The sequence below is a fragment of the Pelecanus crispus genome, chromosome 2 (assembly GCF_030463565.1).
Source record: "Pelecanus crispus isolate bPelCri1 chromosome 2, bPelCri1.pri, whole genome shotgun sequence".
Taxonomy (NCBI): domain Eukaryota; kingdom Metazoa; phylum Chordata; class Aves; order Pelecaniformes; family Pelecanidae; genus Pelecanus; species Pelecanus crispus.
In genome coordinates this window covers 77,301,097-77,322,647 of record NC_134644.1, presented here as the reverse complement: position 1 = coordinate 77,322,647, position 21,551 = coordinate 77,301,097, and the positions used below count along the sequence as shown (strand labels likewise).

At 39.1% G+C, this 21,551-nt stretch overlaps 1 protein-coding gene across 1 annotated transcript in view; it reads right to left on the bottom strand.

Annotated features, from left to right (window-relative positions):
• The window catches only part of LOC104035791 (orofacial cleft 1 candidate gene 1 protein homolog), a gene marked incomplete at its 5' end in the record, with an annotated part of 58,596 nt that overhangs the window by 33,235 nt on the left and 3,810 nt on the right, over window positions 1-21,551 (bottom strand). The window contains 3 exons of the mRNA XM_009489201.2: window positions 3,478-3,647; window positions 9,277-9,360; window positions 12,682-12,768. Of these exons, the coding sequence (XP_009487476.2) occupies window positions 3,478-3,647; window positions 9,277-9,360; window positions 12,682-12,768 (341 nt within the window). The remainder of the gene's footprint in view (window positions 1-3,477; window positions 3,648-9,276; window positions 9,361-12,681; window positions 12,769-21,551) is intronic.

The window sequence follows — 21,551 nt, the reverse complement described above, 5'->3', positions numbered from 1 at the left end:
TCAGAATACCGACCAAGTTGCAGGAAGAAGATGGCCAAGCAGCAAATATGTTCTTGACTTTTGGGGCAGTATTGATACTTACAATTACCCCACTAATAATTTCTTCTGAGAGAACCCACATAAAACTAAGTAATGACTTTTATTGTCTCAGTTCAGAAACAGCTGAAAATCCTAGAGCTGGTACTTTTCCGTGGCATTTGAATTAATGACTGGCCAAATTAATGTTGCCAAAGGCCCATCAAGTGCAATCTCACCCCAGTCACCAGCATTTGCTTCATCCTCAACACAGTCTCTCATGTTTTGAAAGCATCTGGCCTTTAATCAAACACATTAAGACAGCATTATGTCAGGTCTTCCCTTGCACGTTTTCTCTGCTCTGCAAGATCAAGTTCTGCCCATAAGCATGTATCCCTGCATCGTCTCATGACAGATGGTTTTCTGCGGCATTCTGCATACCCTGCCTTGGTTGTACCTGCTCAGCTTCTACCGCCACACAGTCCCTGAGTTATGGTTTTCTCTCAGTAGAGTTTATTTTTCTTTATTAAAAGCAAATGTCATTGGGGCTTTTGAAATCTGTAGGCCTGCATGGTAGGCCACAGGAAACAGTACTGCTTTTCAAATTTAATACTCTCTAATGTGTTTGTTAACAGAACATTGACATCTGCTTAATGCTTTCTTTACAAGAATCTATCAGATCTCCCCTTACGTATTTCTTGCCAACCTCAACTATCAGCTTTTGCATTTACAAAATAGAACACAAAGTAACGACGCAGCTTAAACTTCCAGAGCTAAAATATTGCATAAACTTTTTCATTATTATTATTATTTTGGAAAGTGCATCTGCTCTTTCAAAAACTTTTAGTCGTGGTGATCTCATGCACTGAGCTGCTGTTTAAACAAAATCCACCCATTTACTGTAAAGCTACAAAGCAGAGAAGAAAAGCAATGAACTAAGGGATAGATAGTTAATACATAGCTGTCCTCTTTGTGCCAACGCTGCCAGCAAAGCTCTAGTGCAAATCAGATGCCTCATTGGAGAGAATTTCTGGCAGCCTAAAAAGAAACAGCAGCAACTCAAGTGTGCTTCTGAACCTCACTTATAAAACCAGTCTCATGTACTGTAAACTCTCACTTGCTATTTTTAACCCTTGGGCTCCCATGTTTTGCTTTCATTTTGTCAAAGCAAAGGAATGTGGGAGAGATGTCTATTAGACTCCTTCACTCAGCCCGAGGGTTAATTACTCAGTTTGGTAGACATTTGAAAATATTATGTTACCTCTAATGCCAAAATTGATAGAAGCTTTTTTCAGGCTCACTTTATGTCATTATGGCAGATTAAATTAACTAATCATAAATTATGCTGGCTAAAGTACATCTGCTACTCACTAATGCAGAAGGAAGGAAAGGGGGGAGTTCCCCGGATAAGAAGTAAATGCCATGTGACAAATTAAAGACTTTTTCAAAGGAATAACATACACTGAAACAACAAAAGCTGGAATTGTCCCAAAGATAGCAGCAACAGATTCTGAAGACCATGGCAACAAGTCTGACACCGAACCTGTAGCAACTGAGGAAAGGCATCAACACTGCGGTGCTGCAGGGGTATATCCACAGGTCAAAGAGTAAAGGCAGTCCATTAAAGAATAAAGAAGGTCAATTAAAGAAGAAAAAACATGCTCACATTATTGTTAGATGTTTTTGAATACCAGTACGATGTAAGAGGTGCATGTTTGCAGCCCCTACTTCCAATATCACCTTCCATTTTCTGTTCAAGGCGCCTAATGCACCATTCCTATGTGCTTCCAAAGAAAGGGTGGATGTATATGTCACTGATTTAGAAACCAATATAGATTTTACAGTGATCCTCTTGTTACCTTCTGCATTGCAGAGTGCAGATGTGACGGCTGATACCATGTCAGTATGACTGAATTCCTAAACAGGGCATAGACAACTGAAGTTAGAGATGTGCGGGAGGAAGGGACAGAAACCACAGGCATTAAAGACCTCTGTGCAGTATAAAGTATTAAGTCCCTACCTGTAAGCTCATGGTAGACAAGCTCAATCAATTGCATTAAATGAGGATTTTCTTTCTTTTGGAAGAAAGTAAGGAAGAAATACAATATTATATTGTATTACATATGGATTCACATATGCCGTTGTCAGTTAAAAAGCAGAATGTTGTTTTGGGATGACCAGGTAGCTTGCTTCTGTCTAGGAAACAAATTTTGCCAAACACCTCCAAAAAGAGTCTAAGACAGTCTCCCAGTGACCGTGTTTAGAGGGAGGGTAAACAAAGGATTGACAAATTTATTGTGTTCTTTCAGGTGTCACAGAGCCTCATGAATCTTTGGGGGCATCCAAATAGCCCAAACTTAGTTAAAGTGTAAACTCTCAACATATTATAAAGTCTTCTGGAAGGGTGCAGCAGTCTCTGTGCACTTGTTCCCAGGTTCCTATTCTATTAGTCCCCTGAGGCAGGTGATGCTCTTAGTACCAGCTGAGTCCTTTTCCCTCATGTTTCCTTCCCATTTCGTGTTCTCTAAACAATATTCCCCAAACCATCTTCTAGGCGTGATGCATACAGCTACAAAAAAGTCAGCAGGAAGTACAGCTACATAAGGATTTAGAGGGAAGCAGCAAGGAAGTGAATTGTGTCCCTCACCAACACACAGAAGGCAATAATGGGTTTAGTCCTGCAATGAAAAAATTCTAAGAACTTCCTCTGAATAGGAAAGAAAGCTTAGATCACCATCAGTCACTGGATAACCTATTTTAAGCCCACCAGAGCCAGTGTGCTGTTCTCATGTTGCTAATTAAAAATGATAGATTCATCAATTAATCTTTCCTCCTGTCCCCTAGTCTTGATACGAGATTTTTCAAAGGGACAAATGGTAGTTAGGTGCCCACAAGTATCATTTCAGCCCTGAAAACTTGTGCCTTTGTCAACATGAACCTGACCTTGTCTCTTTAGATTATGAAATGACAAAAAGAAAACCACAGTAAACTTTGCTACTCTGAAAACCACAACAGATTTATAATTTGGGAATAATCTTATCCTCCGTACAATGAATATTGCTACATAAATCCTTCCTGGGCTCCAATCCGAACTTACTCATCGATAGACGAATAAGTCTCTGTTAAATTTGGCAGAGAGAGATGTCCTAAGCTTAGGCTCTTGATTGAAACTCAATTGCAATACTTACTACGGAGCAGTCGGAGACACTCCACTATTTAGGAAAGACGCAACAAAGGCAATCTATTTTTATTCACATTGAAATGGAGACAAAGATAAAGGTCCTGCTGTTAGCTTAGCAAAGTACCAGTCATGTAAAGCAAGCCAATGAAATGGGTTATCTTTTCCCCTTTCAATATATGTATCACTAGACAGTGAAATAGAATTGGGGTGTACAAGGTTAACAAGCCAGCATCATGTTATAAAGCAAGCGATAAAATTGTCTTGTAGTTCTTAACTCTGACCTGTTCCAGTGAGAAGCTGCCAAGCAGAATTATGTCATCCTGAACATCTCTCTCAAACTGTTCGATATATGAAGGAATCACTTCATCTTCAAGCTCCCTCTGAAGGTCACGTGCCTTACTAGAGCTGACAGGCATCACAGAGTCTGGAAAATCTTCACCGGCAATACAGGCTGCTGGAAACAAAAGTGGCAGATTATCTCTGAGCAAACGGGAGTTCATTCACTGGTTAGTACCTTCTCAGTTAACATGTTTGGCCCACCAACATTTTAAAGACAACAATTCATGCCATAAAATGAACAGTAATAAATAACAGGGGTAGAACAACTGGCGGGTTCCAAGTGCCATTACCAGGAAAACTCTCCTCAAGAGCAACATCTGCATACAGGGACAAATTTAGCACGTGCAGCTTGTTCCTTAAATAATTTTAAAAAGGGGTGCTCTGCATTTTCACTTCACTCCCTGTAAATCTTAAAGGAATTGGGATTTGGAACGACTTTGGCTTTCACTCCTGAGGAGGAGGAGGAATAACTGCAATTGAAAGGGAGTTTTAGGCGGAGCCACAGCAAGCATTTCATCTTCCTCCCACCCACCCCGGAGGATCGGATTCCTCCCCCAGGTGTGTGCACACAGCTCCTGCTTAATTAACTGGGTCCAGTTCTGCTCTCGCCCACATCATTCCCCTGTTTTCACTGCAGTGACATATGCAGAACCAAAGGGTACTTGCCACTCATAAATAAAAACAAAACCCATTCATAAAGTCAACCTTAAAGAGAATCTGTGTCCTTTTTTCAGTTTAATTCATCATGCTACATAAAAAATAGAACTTCTCATTGATATCTGCTACAGTACTAATACTAGTTTGGGTCATAAATAGTAAAGATGACCTTTTCTGCTCATTTCTCCACATTAGGATCACTAAGAAATGACAGATATCAGGTTGTTCACATCTGACTTTATATTTCTTGCCTCATATTTCTGTGTGTAAGTGTATGTTTTTATAGTTCTCTGTGCCTTTCTCTGCAAGAAACTGCCATATCTAGTTATTTGTTTTTCCTTTTTGTCCATCCTAAGACATGAAAGCAGTTAAAAGATTTTTTTATTTTTTTCCTCACTCCCCTTTGAAGTCTCTCATTCTCTAATGAAGACCAGAAAAGGAAAGATAAAACTAAGGCTATTAAAATTTTCAGTTTTGCTCACTACTCATTGTTTAATGACTTTAATTGTTGAGCCTCCCTAGTACTTAAATCACCTCGGTGCCACCAACACACAGGAAGTAGGGTGGGTTTTTTTAATTTAATTACAACAGGATACAATTCAAAATCATGTTGGGGGAAGTGTACAGTAGATATAAACAACCCAAACCATTACCTTAGGGTACACAATCTCTTCATGTAGCATCTTACAAGCCTAATGAAAAGTGATTTGACCTACAACTATTAACTGCAAAAACAAAACAGTATTTACATTTAAATTTACTGTAACATTAAGGGTTTGGCTAGGAGAGAGAAAATCCAGGAAGTGCTGGAAAAGGAAACATTGCCAAAAGCAGAAGATGCAGCATGGCTTGTTCCCCTCAATGCTGTGTTGTAGACAACAGGCCATATGCTCAGCTGGTATAAATCAGCTGCTTTACTACTTTCACAGGAGCAGTGCAAGTTTACATCCTGGGAACACTGTACATTCCTATCTCAGGATCCTCTGGGTGTAGAGAAATAGTCCTTATATATCAAAAAAGAAATAAAAACATTCGGTTCACAAAGATGACCATGCAATGATTCATCAAAATACCCTTTTTCTTTTTTGTGTTTATTATTTTTGTGAGGAATCATATCAAGTGAACTCAGTTTTGGTGGAAGACACTGGGCTCATTAGCACATATTCTGTGGAAAAAGAGCAAAAGAAGAGAGAGTACATTTTCAAAAGCCTTTTTGTGGGAAATAATTGCAAAAAATACAGAGATTAATTTATCTCTGTATTCAGATTTGAAAAATATTTGATGAAAAGATACATATGCTCATTTAAGCACAGTTCAAAAAAACGTTTATTTGCCTGAGCTGGAGACAGGGAGAGAACAGGGTTGGTTCAGCTGGTTTATTCCTTCCACGCTGGCTTTGCAAAGAGACCTCTGAAACTCGGTCACCATCAGCCTGCTCCTTGCCTGAACTGATCCACAGGCTACAGCCTTGAGCTGCGGCCCCAGAGTAACACTTGACCAAAACAAGGCTTCCACCTCCTTGCCGTACAGAAGTAGCCATGGTGTTAAAAGTGTTACTACTTTCTACACACAGGAGGAAAGATGTCTGAAAATCTACACAGAAATTCATTGATAGATTGATAAACAAATTTAAAACTGGCTGCTTCAAGTTGTTAGCATCTGCATCAAACTTTTCATTGCCTCGGCTGTACTTAACACTGCGAGTCATACTTTCCACGTAGTTTAAATCACTTCTTAGCACAGGCTGTATTTGCAGATGCTGTGCTGTAATTAAAACAATCTCTCTGGTATTAACTTGGCTGCTCACGCCTTCATTTACTCCTGCATTTGTCCATCAGATAGCAGTGGTTTATATACCGAGATGAGAATTTGAAGGGTAGGTTCACCAGCAGACTATGCCTCAGCATGAGTTTGAACATATAAAGCAGCTATAAACTCCACATGGAAAATGCATTTTGGCTGCCTGGTTCTAGAAGACTCTGTGTACAAATTGTAGCTAAAAAAGTACATCACCAAAGGCTCGTACATCAGTTTCAAACAAGTAAAACACTGCAAAACATTGCACTTCAATTTTTCAGTTGTTGCCAAAGAATAATATAATAGAAAATATTTTTTATGGTATACACCTAGCATCATTTTAGATGTGCATGGATCGCAATCTTACGTTGTGTGAGAGATTTTATCCCCAGGTAAAAAATATATGGTCCTCATCTTTCTCTAAAAAACAACCAACCGATGTTGCCTTTTAAGTTGCCTTATAATATGAACTAACACACACTACAAGAGTGACCAACAGGTTACTCAGTGACAAAATGCTTTAAATATACAATTATATAAATTCTGAGCCATGTTCTTTCCTTTCCTTTGGGGATCACCTATTAATTAGGACTGTATGACTACATGATTTTTCAGCTCAGTGGTCAAATAAGAAAAGAAGCAGTTCTGTAAGAGTGGAACCAAATGAAACCTAGTTTTCTATGAATTTTCTGATGTCTAATAAGGGTCAAACTCCCACATTAGCTTTTCCCTCAGTGGAGACATTAATAATGCTTGTCTGCTCTGCTCAGCTGCCTACTTCCATAAAACCGGTAGGGAAGTCAGACCTGCGAAACTTGCTCTCTGTTAAAAAAAAAATGGTATGGAAGTGAACAACAGGTTCAAAAACTGTGAGGGAGAAACACAGGTAGGCAGAAATAAATACTGCCTGATATAGGCACACAGAGGTGGAGATTGCACAAGCCTCGCTTCCTCAGGATAATCTTGGTCTTTTCTGGATTTTATTTACCCAAGCCAAGAAAAGCAAAAAATTCAGCTAGGATTGGGCACAACATTCACCTGCAGGGCTAGCTCAGGCCATACCCATTGTGGCATTTCTAAGAAATAAAAGTACTGAGGCACCGCTCGAGACACAGGACAGCAGCAGGCTGCGGTGTCTCCCCCACTTGCTGCATTCATGCCTACACGGGGGGCTCTGATGTGCTCCTGGGATGCAAGACGTGTGTTAATGCATTTGCTTGCCATTGAATTGAATCGGTGAGCTGGCGGTTCAGCAACCTCAGCAGCCTCAGTGCAAGATCACGGTCTGCAGAGCACACCGTGTACGTTCGAATGGCTTTGGATAGATGAGAGATTTGAACCTGTCCCACACCCCACATAGCCAAACAGTAATAAAAGAATTTTGCCTCTCATGGTGGTTTGATAAAACTAGTTGGAGGAAAAGACATTTTTATTTCAAACTTACCTGGTGAGTTTAAATTATAAACATTTGAGGAGATCGGTGAAACCTTATTTCTCTCTAAATACGTTATTTGCTATTATCCTCTATAAAGCATCTGTTCATCTTAACAGTATTCATTAATGTAATTTGTAATATAATGCAAAGTTTTAGGGCACCTAACTGAAGGAAAGACTAACTATGGATGGATGGGGAAGGCTTCCCTTTTACTCCCTGGTTCCCTTGCTTAAAAGTGGACAAATACGGTGCAATTCAGCTCACTTACCTTTAGCCATGCAAAAAGCAATGGTCAAGTCTAAATCAGTTGTCCAAGACCCTTCTAGAGCCAAAGGAAAGGTAAGAACTGCTTCCAGGGCACGATTTGTCTAATCAGCTAAGCAGTGTCTGCTTGAGGTGGCCTGAACCACTGCCCAGAGGTGCTTCCCTCTCCCACCAGTTTGGGGGACACCTAGAAGCTAAATTTCAGAAAGCTAATGGAAACGGTACTGGACCCCACCCTGGTGCAGCCTGTAAAATGACATCAGGACATTTTTTTTAATCATACACAGTTACTTTGATGATAAAGCTATTGAAGAATATGAAATACTATAAATATTGGTAGATGGGGACTACATAAGTACCACAGATAGACACACCATGTCGATCTTTCCTATAGAAATAATGTTGACTTCACAGCCAAACTTGTTTTTATTTTAATCTATGTTGTTGCAGGATAAAAGCAACAATCAGCCTACAGCACTGTTGTAATCTTTCCCAGCAATGTGGAGCTCTACATTAACATCCAACAATAGAGAGCTCACTAATAATTTGTTAAAGGTTTTTGCTTAAGCTATCTGCATGAATTTAGCTGTGATGGTTGCACTTTCTTTTCTTTGCGTTTAAAAAGAGACAAAATGGGTTTCAGAGATGTTACTGATATGCCCAGTGCCAGTTCAAGGGATTTTGCAACCGTTGTGTTTGCCTCTTCTAGAACAAAGTTTCTCACAAACTAAATAGTCATAAAACATGTTGCAGCTCCGGGAGGCTCCAGTGCCATAGGCAGCCGCCTGCTCTGTCTCTCTGACATAGTAGGTCCTGTGTATAACTGAAATATAACAGGAAACCTCATACAGATACCAAGAACAGAAAATATTTTTGCACAAAAGCCTTCTGCTGAAAAAGGAGGGGGGATACACAAAAATACAAGGGCAACCCTGGGCCAGGGCTTGTTCATATGTCACTTCTAGGATGAACCAGAGGACAGCAGCAGACATGCACCTGGTGTAAAGGCTGTGGTGGTAACAGTCTCATGAATCAACTGGGTGTTAAATAATGACTGTAAAAATAAGTGAAGCCAAAGTAAGGCTGTTGGCTTGAGGTGAAGAAATCTCTCCTCCTACACTTCGTTGTTTTTACTGTAGATGGAACATCAATTTGTATTTTCTAACAAAGCCACAGAAAACATTTTCTTACTAACCTGGTAGTGTAAATTCTTACGTAGGTAACCTCAAACACTGTGTGATGTGACCTGTGCATCTGCTAAATGGCCCACCCATTTATGAGCTTAAATAAGGATTTAGATTTTTAGCTCTGAGCACATAAGCAGTGATATTTCCAGTCTTCTTTCATAAGGGGGGAATTCAACATGCAATGAAGCAGCCTAGAGAAAGCATGCCACTTAAGTTACACTTAAAACCACATAAACATTACTCGAAACAGAAACATTTGGGGAAAAAGATCTTACAGACTTGCATTAAAATCAATGTCCCTTTTGCTTCTGAGTTCAAGGGGACGGATTACCCATTCCCCTCCCCACATCCAGACTCAAAAGAGTTTTATTTTTCTTTATGCAAATGATTTTGTTATTTACCCTGGAAGTCCAGCATCTTGTTTTCTTCATCTAGAAGCTTCATCAGTTTACCGTACAAGATTTGCTCATCAAATTTCACAGGATCTTAAAAAAACAACAGTGAAACATCTATTGTTTCTTCCAGTAGTATTTCTGAAAACACTATTTTAAACTATGAATAAAGATATAAAAATACAAAAGTTAAGAAAACTATTTGACACTTAAAAATAGGTTTCACAGTGCTAGTTTCATAGCAGAGGTGACTGTCATTTTCTTCTGAGTTATGAAAGACAGTTTAAAATAAGAAAGATATATAATTGTATACTTTCAAATAATGAACAATATTATATCTTGATCTGGATTGAAACTGGTTTACTAATTCTGCTAATAGACTAGTTGAAATGATTATTTATACTCAAATTGCCAGATAAATTGTATTTGACTCTTAATAAAAATCAAAGTACCTAATTTCTTTTCCAATGTGATTTTGGATCTTTATTAGAAATTTTACCTTACTGTCCATAATACCAACATGTGATCTAGTATGAGTAGTCATTGCAACACACTGTGAATTTTGATTTTCTGGCTGGTCAGTCATTCAAATTCCCAGTAACATCTGCAGATTTTAAAAAGGAACAAGGGACACACGCACACGTACCTTTTTCCATGAGACCTAAGAAATCACTTCAAGTGTCTATATTCAAGGGAGAAGTGACCAGTTGAGACTGTTTTCTCTCCATTTCTCCCAGACCCTGGCTTCTCTAAGTTGTCAGTGAAGACAGGCAGGTAGAAGGCCAAAGAAATGCATACAAGGTAGGTGAATTGAAGTATAGCTACAAGCGACCTTGGGTGGCTATTTTTAAGTGCTCGATAGAATCTCAAAAAATGTATTTTCTTTACCATAAAGTTTTAGAGCCAAGTTTTTAGTTGTGGTGAGCATTAAAAGAAGGAGGCTTCTCCAAACCTCTTTGGCAAATACAGAATCTTTTACATTTCTTTTAGCGTGTAACATTGAAATGTTCCCTTGGTGAGGGGGGTGGGGGGAAGCAAATCCATAGTGGGGTGTTGTTTGTTCTCAGGGCATTATCAACTCAGACAAATTTCCAGAACAAATTTAATTTATGAAATATAGAAGAGATAATTGCTAATATCTTCATTTTCTCAGAATAACCCATTAAAGAATCCCATATGATGAACACATTAAAATGATATTTAACTTTGTATAATAGAGTTAGTGGCTGAAGATTTGCTTTTCCCCAGCTATTCTCTTTGGGCATTGGGCCTGACTTGCTTAAGTCATAAGAAGAGCATAACTTTAAAGTGTGCCCTGATTTCTTCATCTTGTTCTGCTTTTGTCTCTTGTCAGTGACAAGCTGCTAGCTGGAAAGGAGGTAAACAAATATGGTTTCCAACCAGGGGACAACCATGCAAGACCAACCTTCAGTTCTGACTGTCCTTTTAACTCTGTCCACTACATACAAATGTAGTTCCACTTAACAGTTCTGCAAGGAAAAGGAAACCAGCCAATGAGCCTGGTTTGTAAGTATCACCAAATCACACTGGTTGAAGTGTGACAGGACCTCTGGAGGTCATCTGGTCCAGCCCCCCCTGTTCAAACAGGGCCAACCAGAGCCAGGTTGCCCAGGACCATGTCCAGATGGCTTCTGAGTATCTCCAAGGTGGAAGACTTGCTTGAAGATTTGCAGAGGTGCTGGTAAATACAGCATTATAACTGCTCTGCAGATGTCAACACAAGCAACCTGAGGCCAGTACCATTGCTAATAGACCTTTAATAAACAAGCATTACCCCAACATTTGCGTGACATTTTTGCTGGGGAGAAAAAGGAGCAATGCCAAAAGACAGCTGTTCACACATGGATCTCAGGTGTAGCCTGATATGCAAGTGCCTAAAACCACCTCTGACTCCCACCCCTGGAACTGGATGGACTTACTCAGAGCTTTCACCTGTTCCAAACTTTAAAAAAGAAAAAGTAAAAAAAAAAACAACCAAAACCCCAAACATTTAAGGTTAAGTATGTATCACTGAACCTCTTCAACACAGGCAAGAGAACATTTTCTCCCAATGAAAACTGCACTTCCATGTATCCCTTATGTCACCACTCTATCCATACATGTTTTTAGGCACACACGTACAGTTACAGAAATCTAATCTGCTTTTCATTCTCTGGTTATGAAGCAGATCATGACTCATAAAGCCTATTCATAAGACAAACCAAGGCAGTACCAACAGAAAAAAAGTCTTTCATTTAAAAAATCTGAGCCAGAAGTTGACTTCGAAGGTATTACTTTGCTGTGCTATACAGTGAATAGGGAAATTATAGAGGTTAGATGTAATTCACCCTTGATAAACCTTGATTTTTTTCACCAGTACACAGAAATTCAAGTTACTGATGTGCATTAGAGCCTGCTTTTCTCAGTCACACAAGGGTTTGCCTCAAAAGTTTAAATCTCCATATCTACTGAAAGTAAGTTTCTCACAAATTTCAGAAGTGACTGACTTTGAGACCCTTTATAGTAGACAATTTTTTTTAGAGTTGACTATACCTGCGTTACCAGAGAGTCTCTGCAGTACAAATAAGCACAAAGTTTAAAAAAGCGAAGGGCTAGGAAGGTAACATAGGAGAACTGGGTCTTGCGTGCTAGCGGGTTGTTAGTGCTTAACAACAGGAGCTGGGCCAAAGCATTCAGTGCATAGGTAAGCACTTCATTACCATGATGATGTTCTCACTTAAGTCCATGCAAATTCAGGCAGGCCCGTTCCCACCCTTTTATCTAAAAGCCATGACAGGGAAGGAGAATTTCCTCCGCTAGACAATACCCTCCTGGTTAATCTCTCTCGTACCTATGCATAACTTCTGTACTCCCAGCTCTGCCGAGTCACACCCTCCCACTCCTCGCTATCGCCCACAGACAGCAAAGCTAAACATCTTGGCCAAACTGGCAAAAAGAAAACCAAAAAAGCCACCTCGCGTGCAGGGAACCTTTACAGACTCTGGGGTTTCCTTCTGTTGGAGAAACACATGTTCAGCTCAGTAATAAAATTGCTCTCCAAGAAGGACTTTGGGAGCAGGGTTGCAAAAAAAGCTATGAGCTTAGTACTCAGTTCTGGACTAACTTCGTTAATTAAAGAGAACATGGTGTAGACAATGTTCTTGGAGCGTGCTTTGTTTTGCTACAGTAGGAGAGCGAATACAGCACAGCCTCACTTTTACCCATCCATTAACTCACTGTCCTTGATCAAAGACTGTGTATACTGCCTACCGTGTTCAGAGCGGTTAAGGCTTATAATTTAAATTGTAAACCTCAATATTTAAATAGAACTGCATATGTGATCTTTGTCACCTCATTTTCATGAATGGAAAAGAATATTCTGACACCAAAATTACATACTTAATTCTGCCTCACCTTCTTCACTGACCTCCATCCCACACTGCCTTGGGTTTATTTCCTCATCCATCAATGGGTCAAAGTAATTTCTGCTGTATTCATTTCCTGTGGAAAGCACATGAAGTAAGGGTCAGCGATTATTAGAAGCACATGAACCAAAATGTTAATTTTGAAATCGACACCAGCAAGCAAAGGGGCATTTTTTGCTACTTTATAAGCTTAATTTTTTTAACAAGTCCTCTAAGCCTACTAGTACTGCAATTATCATCTTGTGAAAGGTCAGAAAAGGCAATTCTGGAAACAAGTGCACTTTATGTTACCTTTGCTCAGGAACTAATGAGAAAAATTCTCAAATTTAGATGATGGAAAGATAAGAAAAATTTAAAAACTCCAGCATCCCCAACATAAGCCAAATTATTCTTGAAACACATTGTACAAGTGAATTACCCATGCTGCGGAGGAATTTGTGTTTCACAGCTGACCCCTCCAATTTCAACAGTTTTAAATTTCACCACTGAGGTTTCAACGTCTGGTGCATCTTTAATACTGTATTCAACCAGAGAAGTGTTTAATTACAGAGGAGATACTAGAATACTGCCTCATTAATCTGAACAGCAATTATATTCAGTTGGGCTAGGTAACTAATCCAAGATTTTGATGGGATAAACACACTCATTTTAGGACTTTCCATTTCAACAGCTAGTTTTATCTGCTCTTTAGAAACTAATCAAGTTTACAAAAAAAAAAAAAAAAAAAAAAAAAAAAAAAAAAAAAAAAAGAGTCATTTGTTAGACTTATCAAGGAATAATGCAGCATTTAGCTGCCTAGAGGAACTCCCAGTAAAAGCCAGAAGAATTTTCTTTATGCAAGGGAGGAGGGAGAGCCTTTTTCTTCAAAATATGTCCTTCCTTCAGCAAAAGTTCTACACTCTATTAAAACCATCCTCACATTCACTGGGTTTGCAAACACAGTAAATTATTACTAAACAGAGAAAAAGTAAAATAATTAAGTCCATAACAAATTTTAAAATTGCTTGAATAGACACAGATCTATATCCTGGAAAACATGTAAGAGCTAAATGTACAAGGGGGTTAATTCATCCAAGATACGCTATAGCAGTCTACAGTGTATTTGTTTCAGGATCAAAAATAATCCAAGCAGCAGCTCCTTTTCAGAGACTAAATGAAACTTTGATATGAAACTAGGTTTAATTTATATTTCTGGACTGGCACATTTTAACTGTCAGTCTCTGTTCCTTCAATGTAGTAAGTACAAGAACTGAAAATTTGCTTTACCTTGAGGTCTCAATAAAGAAAAAATAAATGAGTTTCATTTTTGTTACTTTATCTGTCAACAACTACTAGGCTGGTATGAATCTTGGCAGTATGTAATCAAAGTCTTATGTACTGCAATAACAGAGCCATTCTACCTTATTCACTGTAATTGTTTTTCTCTAGCACAAAGCACCATGATGTTATATGAACACCCCTTCACATGTTGGTAAAATAATTCACCCATGTGCTAAAAAAGAAAACGATGATGCATTTCTTTATTCAATTACTTCATAGCTGTAAATGTAAATTGCTGGAAAGTATGTTGCAACCATGCAAGCAATACTCAGCTAGTGCATAGACTTTTTACAGTCCTAATATCACAACAACTTTTATTATTTTATTTGAATAGCCATGTGGGTCTGGTGTGAAACTGAGGAGTAGACTTTTTGGCAAGTCTTCTGGACAGAATAATTGACATTTAGGAGGAAGTGTCATGTTATATTTGAGTATGCAAGGCATGGAAACCATTATTCAAAAAAGATATACATTGACAAATACCATTAAACAGCTTGCTCTTTGGTCCTCCTTGAAAAAAGAACCACCTCAACCCTTCTTTGAGGAGTATGAGATATTTCATCCAGGGCTTTGGCTCTGTCCGAACCACACACAGCTGGAGACAGAAAGTTATGCAGAAGTAAAAAGAAGAACTAGGTTTGATTCCTCCAGAGCAACATACACATTTTAAAACCTGTGTAAGTAGAATGAATGGTAAATGCCAGAATCACCTCCTTATGGCAATTTTATAGATAACAAGCCATTTTAAAATACAGGACTCCACAGAAGACTTTCAGTGAGGCTTTCTGAAGAGTCAAAATCATTTCAAACCATAGATCACTGCTCTTAGCGGCAGGGGGTGTGTGGGGTGTGGGTTTTTTGGTCTTTTCCCCCCCTCAGCTCAACATACACCTTGAGAACTGGTGTGATCAGGAGGTACAGGCTCTGGGAAGGTCCTAAGATTTATTGGGGGCAAGGGAAGTTGCCTTGGTTTTAAAATACAAACTTATCAATTTTAGTCAACATAACATACTGCCCAAGGCATTTTACTAATAAAATTTTGTGAGCATGTGAATGGATTACTAATCATTTCACATTTGCTTTTGGAAATATTTGAAAGTGTATAACATGTAAATTAACAGTCCACTAAGGAATTCACATAGCTCTGCTTCGTGGTATAAACACAGTAAAGTAAATGTTAATACAGAGCTTGCTTGCAGGTATTTTGAACAGCAGTATATAGCTTGGTGCTTTCAGACAGCAAGTTACTTTGCATACCTGCTTCTACAAAGACTTGGCCAACTTTAGAAACTTAGGTCTTTGCCTTGATCTAGAGGTTCGCTCAAACCCATTAACTCAATTTGAAAATTGTGGTTTTTTCATGTGGAAAACACAATGGATAATTCAGGAAATCAGAACTGAAGTGCAAAAACACAGATTATCTATAAATTCAAATAAAAATGGAAAGAAGGGTGTTGGCACAACAGTGACCAGGTGGGAATTTATACAGTTTAATTAAAGCAAGAGGAGTTGCTAATAAAATTAGCATAATCCTTGGATGCAGCCCATGGGACTGTACACGTACTACTAAGACTGGATGAAACTCTAAGATGGCTTTTAAGCTAAGATGTCTGTAGTCAATTATACAGTCTATGTCCTGAGAATACCACAGAAATGGCATGACTAAGCTGCATTTCTACATCTTCTACTCTACAAAGAGATCAGGTAGTCCGTATGAATATCACATCAAGGGTATAGCATGGAATTTGGATGACAGGCAATTATTCCATTCATATTGTACTACTGGTCTAGGTTTTTAGTTTAATGAAGGAATAAACAAAACTCAGTTGGATTTGTTAAGTGCCTCCTGACCAATGTAAAAATGAAGGAATTACTAATAGCCAGGTGACTGATTACTAAAAGCTTGAATAAGCATTTACTGGTGCTTGTTTTCAGAGTGATGCTGGGTCTTAGGAATAAAAGCAAAAATTTTGGCATGAGCCAGCTTTCATTAGAAGACAGAATGCAGATTACAGTCTGAGCAAATTTGCCTTATTAACAGCTCTCCTTTTTTTCAGGCAGCAGTGTGGTCAACATGCATCTCTACCAATGACATGCTAGAACGTTACTGGGCAGTACTAAGGCAATTCATAAAAGCCTTTTGCATAAGATAGAATAAGACAGAGGCATCTTGGAAAGATGACATTCCAGCCTGAGACAGCATTTTGACCCAAAGTGCTTTTGAAACGTAGTGATACAGCCAGGAATGGAGAAGAGTAGTCCTCTTTTCCACATAGCTGTCTTAAAGCATTGATTTCAGCAGCAATTCCTGTTAGTGAACATCATGATAAATACTCACTGCCTCCATTCAACAGAATTGAACTTATTTCCCTAAGGATGCTTTTCATTTTATTTTGCAGATAGGGCCCTTTGGGCAGCCCAAACCTAAGGTTCTGTGCTAGCCTATTTCCCAGTTTCTTTATAAGAGTATGCGACCTCATGAGCCAAAGCAGCATCCTGGGGTCAGACCTGAAACCCCCCCAAGAGAGATGCCCACCTCAACTTGGCCAGCAAGAACGAAGACTTGGGAGCAGGAGGAAGGGGAGAGAAGGGTCTCACCTTCTGCATTTCCAACTGCTTCACTTATTCACCCTCCCTCAAGACATGGTGGGTCTTGTGACTAGCACTCCCTCTTACCTGTTTTCATGATTCAGTACCAACATTTGCTACAAGCTTGGTATCTGCAAGTTGCTTCTCTGTAGATACAAGCCTTTACTTCTAATCTGCACTTTAGAAAAAAATCTATAAAGAATTCTAAAAAACTCATTCAAAACAATTAAAGCATAAGAGAGGAGAAAAAAGCCGGCCCCCTTAAAAAAAAAAAAAATCTCACAGAATGCAGAAGTGAAGAAAAATAAAAATCATCAACCAAAACTGCATAAACAGTGAGAGTTCCTGGACAGTGAAAAATTGACTGGATTTCCAGTGAATTTATAGGTTCTTAGCTGATATAAGCAATGATTTAAAACTAAAATAATTTCGGAAAGTTTGAAACTTTCACAAGAAAACATTTTGAGCTCTTATTCCAAAATTTTGTGTCACTAGATTTGCTCACATCTAAATGGTATGAAGATGTTAAAAATAAGACTTTAGTTTTAAAGAACATAGTGTATCGATATGTAATCCACAAAACAATGTTAACTCTCCATTCTCATTTTGGCAAGGAAAAAAAGATAGAGAATTATTATGAGTTAACCAGAAGTTATACTTTTAGTTTGGATTTTTAATTGTCATTACTGAATCATTGTATCTGTTATGTTTACCTCAGCTCATGGCCATTACAAATTCCTTTAATTAAATTTATATAGGCTGATCCAGGTTACATATAGAAGCTGAATGCCTTAAGACATATTATTACTATTTTAGATTTACATTTAACATTATCATCTATATTATAAGTATAGATAAATATTATCTATATTATTTTAGATGTAGATCTAAAGTAAGATTCCCAGGAAGCACAAACTTATTGCAGATTATCAGCAAATATATGGGGGGTTAGAATGTTTTACATAGAGCTTCAAATTTTCATGAGTAGCAGGCAGAATTCAATGAAATATTACACGTTAATGGCAGCCCTAAACTGAAGAGCATTACGCAAGTGATTGGACAATAGATTATATCTTGAAAACACAGCTTGTTAAATACTACCATCACCGGGCGACTTCTCAATTTTCAAAAAGTTTTATACGTATCATATGTCATTTTCCTTATCCTCAGTGGAGACCATAGGTAATGAGTAAACCACATAACTGTGTCTTCTGTTTATATTGCAAGCCTTGAATAAACTCACTTGTCAGCTTTGACAGGACACTGGCAAAGGGGTTGTTCTTGAGCCTGAGCAGCACAGACTGTGCTGCACCTTCCCCAACACTTGAAAACACTGCACCACACTCATGGCACCCACTTCCCTTCCCCCCCACCACTCCATTCCTGGAAGACTTACCACATTTGCTGCTGTTTAAGCAAAGGTACAGCATGGGAATTTTTTTTTTTTTTTTTTTCCCCTGCAGGCAACAGAGGGCACTGTGCCAAGGGACGCCAGTGTGAGACCTGCTGCTTTTCCTGGGGAAATGCTGTTGGTCGAAGGCGTGAGAAAAAGATTTACTGATGATGACAGAGTTCATTTAGGAACGCTATTAGATAATGTGACACATGTCAATGGGGAAAATGGATACCAAGAGCTCCCAGGCTGGCAGGCTCGGCTGGTCCCACACTGTTCCAATGAGGGAACTTACTGAATTTCAAAGGTCCGACAGCACTATTATGAAGCAAACAATTTCCAAGTGTATTAAATTAGCCTTAAAAATATATATTCAGTCACCTTCTGAAAGAGTATTTCCCAATTATAAAATGCATCTATTCTTCACAATTCTTCTCCCCCTACCTTTCACAAATTCAATTTTAGCCCATTACTTAGATGAGTGGTACAGTATCCCTGTTGTTGAAATTGCATGCAATGGATCACGTTTTGCACACTACATTACACCTTGTGCCGTTCTGCTGATTTCAATTGGATTACACATTGTGTAATTCAACGCAAAATTACTTCCAATGACAACCCTTTTTATTCCTATGCATACATGGTGATCCATCATGCCCTGCATACCGGGTTTGGCATTTCCATTTCAAGTCCCTGTTGGAATCAGAAAGCATGGAATCACATACACAGAACTTGAATTATTAGATATAAACTTTGCCATTGTTTAAGAAAAAAAGGGTACAGTTTTGATTCATATTTCTGGTCCCATCCTTTATGCAAATCATTTTGTCCAACACAAATAGCCAGTGTTGCAAGCTCCCATTTCCTTCACGTGCAACACAAATGTGAGTTTCCAGCAGATGCCTGGTTTTTTCATCTGTGCTTACTGTCTCTCCAGTGGCTAACTAGCATCTCTTTGGAATGAAATGAGATCCTCTTCAAAAAGCTTCAGCCTCTAGTTCTCTGTAAACAGGCTGAATTTGATGCACTTGCTGATATTTTTATCATCAAATTAATATCCCACGTTTCCTGCACAAAGCCCTTTTTCTGCCTGTGTATTCCCAGGTCAAGGTCCTTGCCCAGTTACACACTTGAGCAAGAAAGGGCTTATATTGCCCTGCTGCAGCTGAACTACCTTTGGCAGTAACTGTTCCTTAGCAAAGGCTTCTACCTTGGCTTTTAGTAAGGAGCAGAACTGCTCTATTTTACAGTAGGATTTTCCCCATAGGACATGCAGCACCATGCCAGATACATCCAACCTAGCTCTGCAGCTAGGAGGTGGTGCAACAACGTGCCACACAGAGACAATAATTTGCTCCCAGAAGCAGTATAGCCATGTTAATGCCATGCTGTACCTGGGCTAATAAGAGGAATAGTTTCTGGTAGTTTCTGGTCTTCAATCAAGAGAGCTTTCTTTCCCTCCTTTTTTTTTTTTTTTTTTCTCTCCCCTGCCCCAAAGGTTGTTAATCGCTGTGGGCAAATTTATTGGAGCATGATATGAGATGTTAACAGTGCCTGTTACAGGTAAAAAGGTAGAATTAACTAGAGCTTTTGATTTTAGGAGATAATCTAGTTTTGAAAAAAGATTTGCGTATAGGGGATGATATGGGGGAAAAAATGAATGCTTCTTGTCATCTGGAGACAATTTTAACTTGAATCATCAACATTTAGGGTCAGACTACCTCTAGCCTTTGCACAAGTGTGCAGGATATAGGAGAACACAATTAGCCTTTCTTTCATCTTCCATGCAAAAGCCAGAGTATCCCACTCTCTGAAGGTGTCTATGAAACCACCAGGTGCAAGGCAGGGAGGATGCTCAAAAGGCCCCATGCCTGGATTCTGCAGCTCACATGTGCAGTCGGCACCCCAGAAAGATCACAGGCTAATTTCTTCTGACATGTAGTCTCTCTGTATGCTTGGGCTGGAAATTTTACCTATCTTGTAGATATGTGAACAGTGCCATCCCACAGGGCTGCTCTTAGGATTAGTTGGAGCAAACCTGTGTAGCTCTGTGGGTGTGGTGAACACTAAACACTACAAACTGGTATAAGCTGCTTGCACATTTTCTGATCACAGCAGCTAAGTACAGAATGTATCAAATGCTAAAATAGATTAACATTTGCTTTACAGGCCTATGATAAAATGCTAAGTACAGTAGTCCTGTGTTAAGGGATTGCTTGTGACATATATCATTTGAGGTTGAGCAACTGTCATAGAATCGTTTAGACTGGAAAAGACCTTTAAGATCATCCAGTCATTGTATTCTGCCATCAGACAAAGACGTCATATTCCTGGAGATTTGGTGCTTCCATCATGACAGCTTGCTGGAAGCCCTTTGCTGCGCAGAGACTTTACCAAGCCAGCCTGAACATTAGGGCACTCTACAAAGCATTTTAGGTATAAATCCCCCTCTGGAGAAAAGAGAAAAGGCAATACTGGCACGCCTTGAGATCAGGCACCTAGCAATTGAGAAACAGGCGGACATAGGTTCCTGTCACTCCGGGTTTGGGTGATCTAACCCCAAATATTTTTCTCAGGGAAATTTGTCTATTAGGCCTCCCATTGGGTTGGCCAACATGAAAACTTCTAGCAAATTCAATATTTGCTAAGGGGAGGAAAGGCAGAAGCATTGGTTGGATTTAGTCATGAGAAAACTCTGAGTCCTTTCAGAAACAGATTGCATAGTTCAGCAAAGACAAGGCCATTGCTAGACAAAAATAATTTCACAAGCAATATGTGAAAGAAATTAAGAAGAGGAGCAATCAGCAAAGAGTCAGCATAGAATTGAGAAAATAGGGTAGAAGCCACAGCAACCAACTACCTGGCTGAAAATCAGGAGATTAATCTGAGTAAATAGTCAGCCAGTTCCCCTGGGTCACTATAACATTTAACAGCAGTATAAGGTCTTCGCCATATAAGAGCAACGATGGGAAGCATACAGCAGAAAGAGTTACTCAATGGCCCATTCCTGAACAATGGTCTACTGATGATGATGATGATAAAATTTGGAATTTTGTCCATCACAGGAAATACAACAGCGTGAGAGACAGAATGGCCTAACAAACAGATCAATGGACTAGGGATCAGAGATTTTATGTTTCCATATCTCAGGCCTGCAGGGTGACTGCAGATAAGGCCTTATGCTCTGTCTCAGTTTCCCCACAAGCAAAGCATGCCGGAGCCTTGCACTCTGAGTCACAAGAATAGTCCCCACCAATCCAGTTTGAAAAATGAAAAAGCCTCTGGAAAAAAAAATATACTGGAAAGATTCATCAGTTTCTTGAAAACAAGAACCAGTTCACAAACTCGCCTTTTCAGGAGATTTTCTGTTATCTGAGGAAAGGGAATGGAAAAGTCAATATAGTACAAACATACCTGTGAATTAAGCTGTTTTGGGGGCAGATGCAGGCAAGTTGCAATATCATGGACCTCTGCACTGGCTATTTAATCCCCAAGTGATAGGTGAGCACCCTCCTGTGCAGACACTGCCAAATTCCAGGAACAGGTTTTAAGGGTGT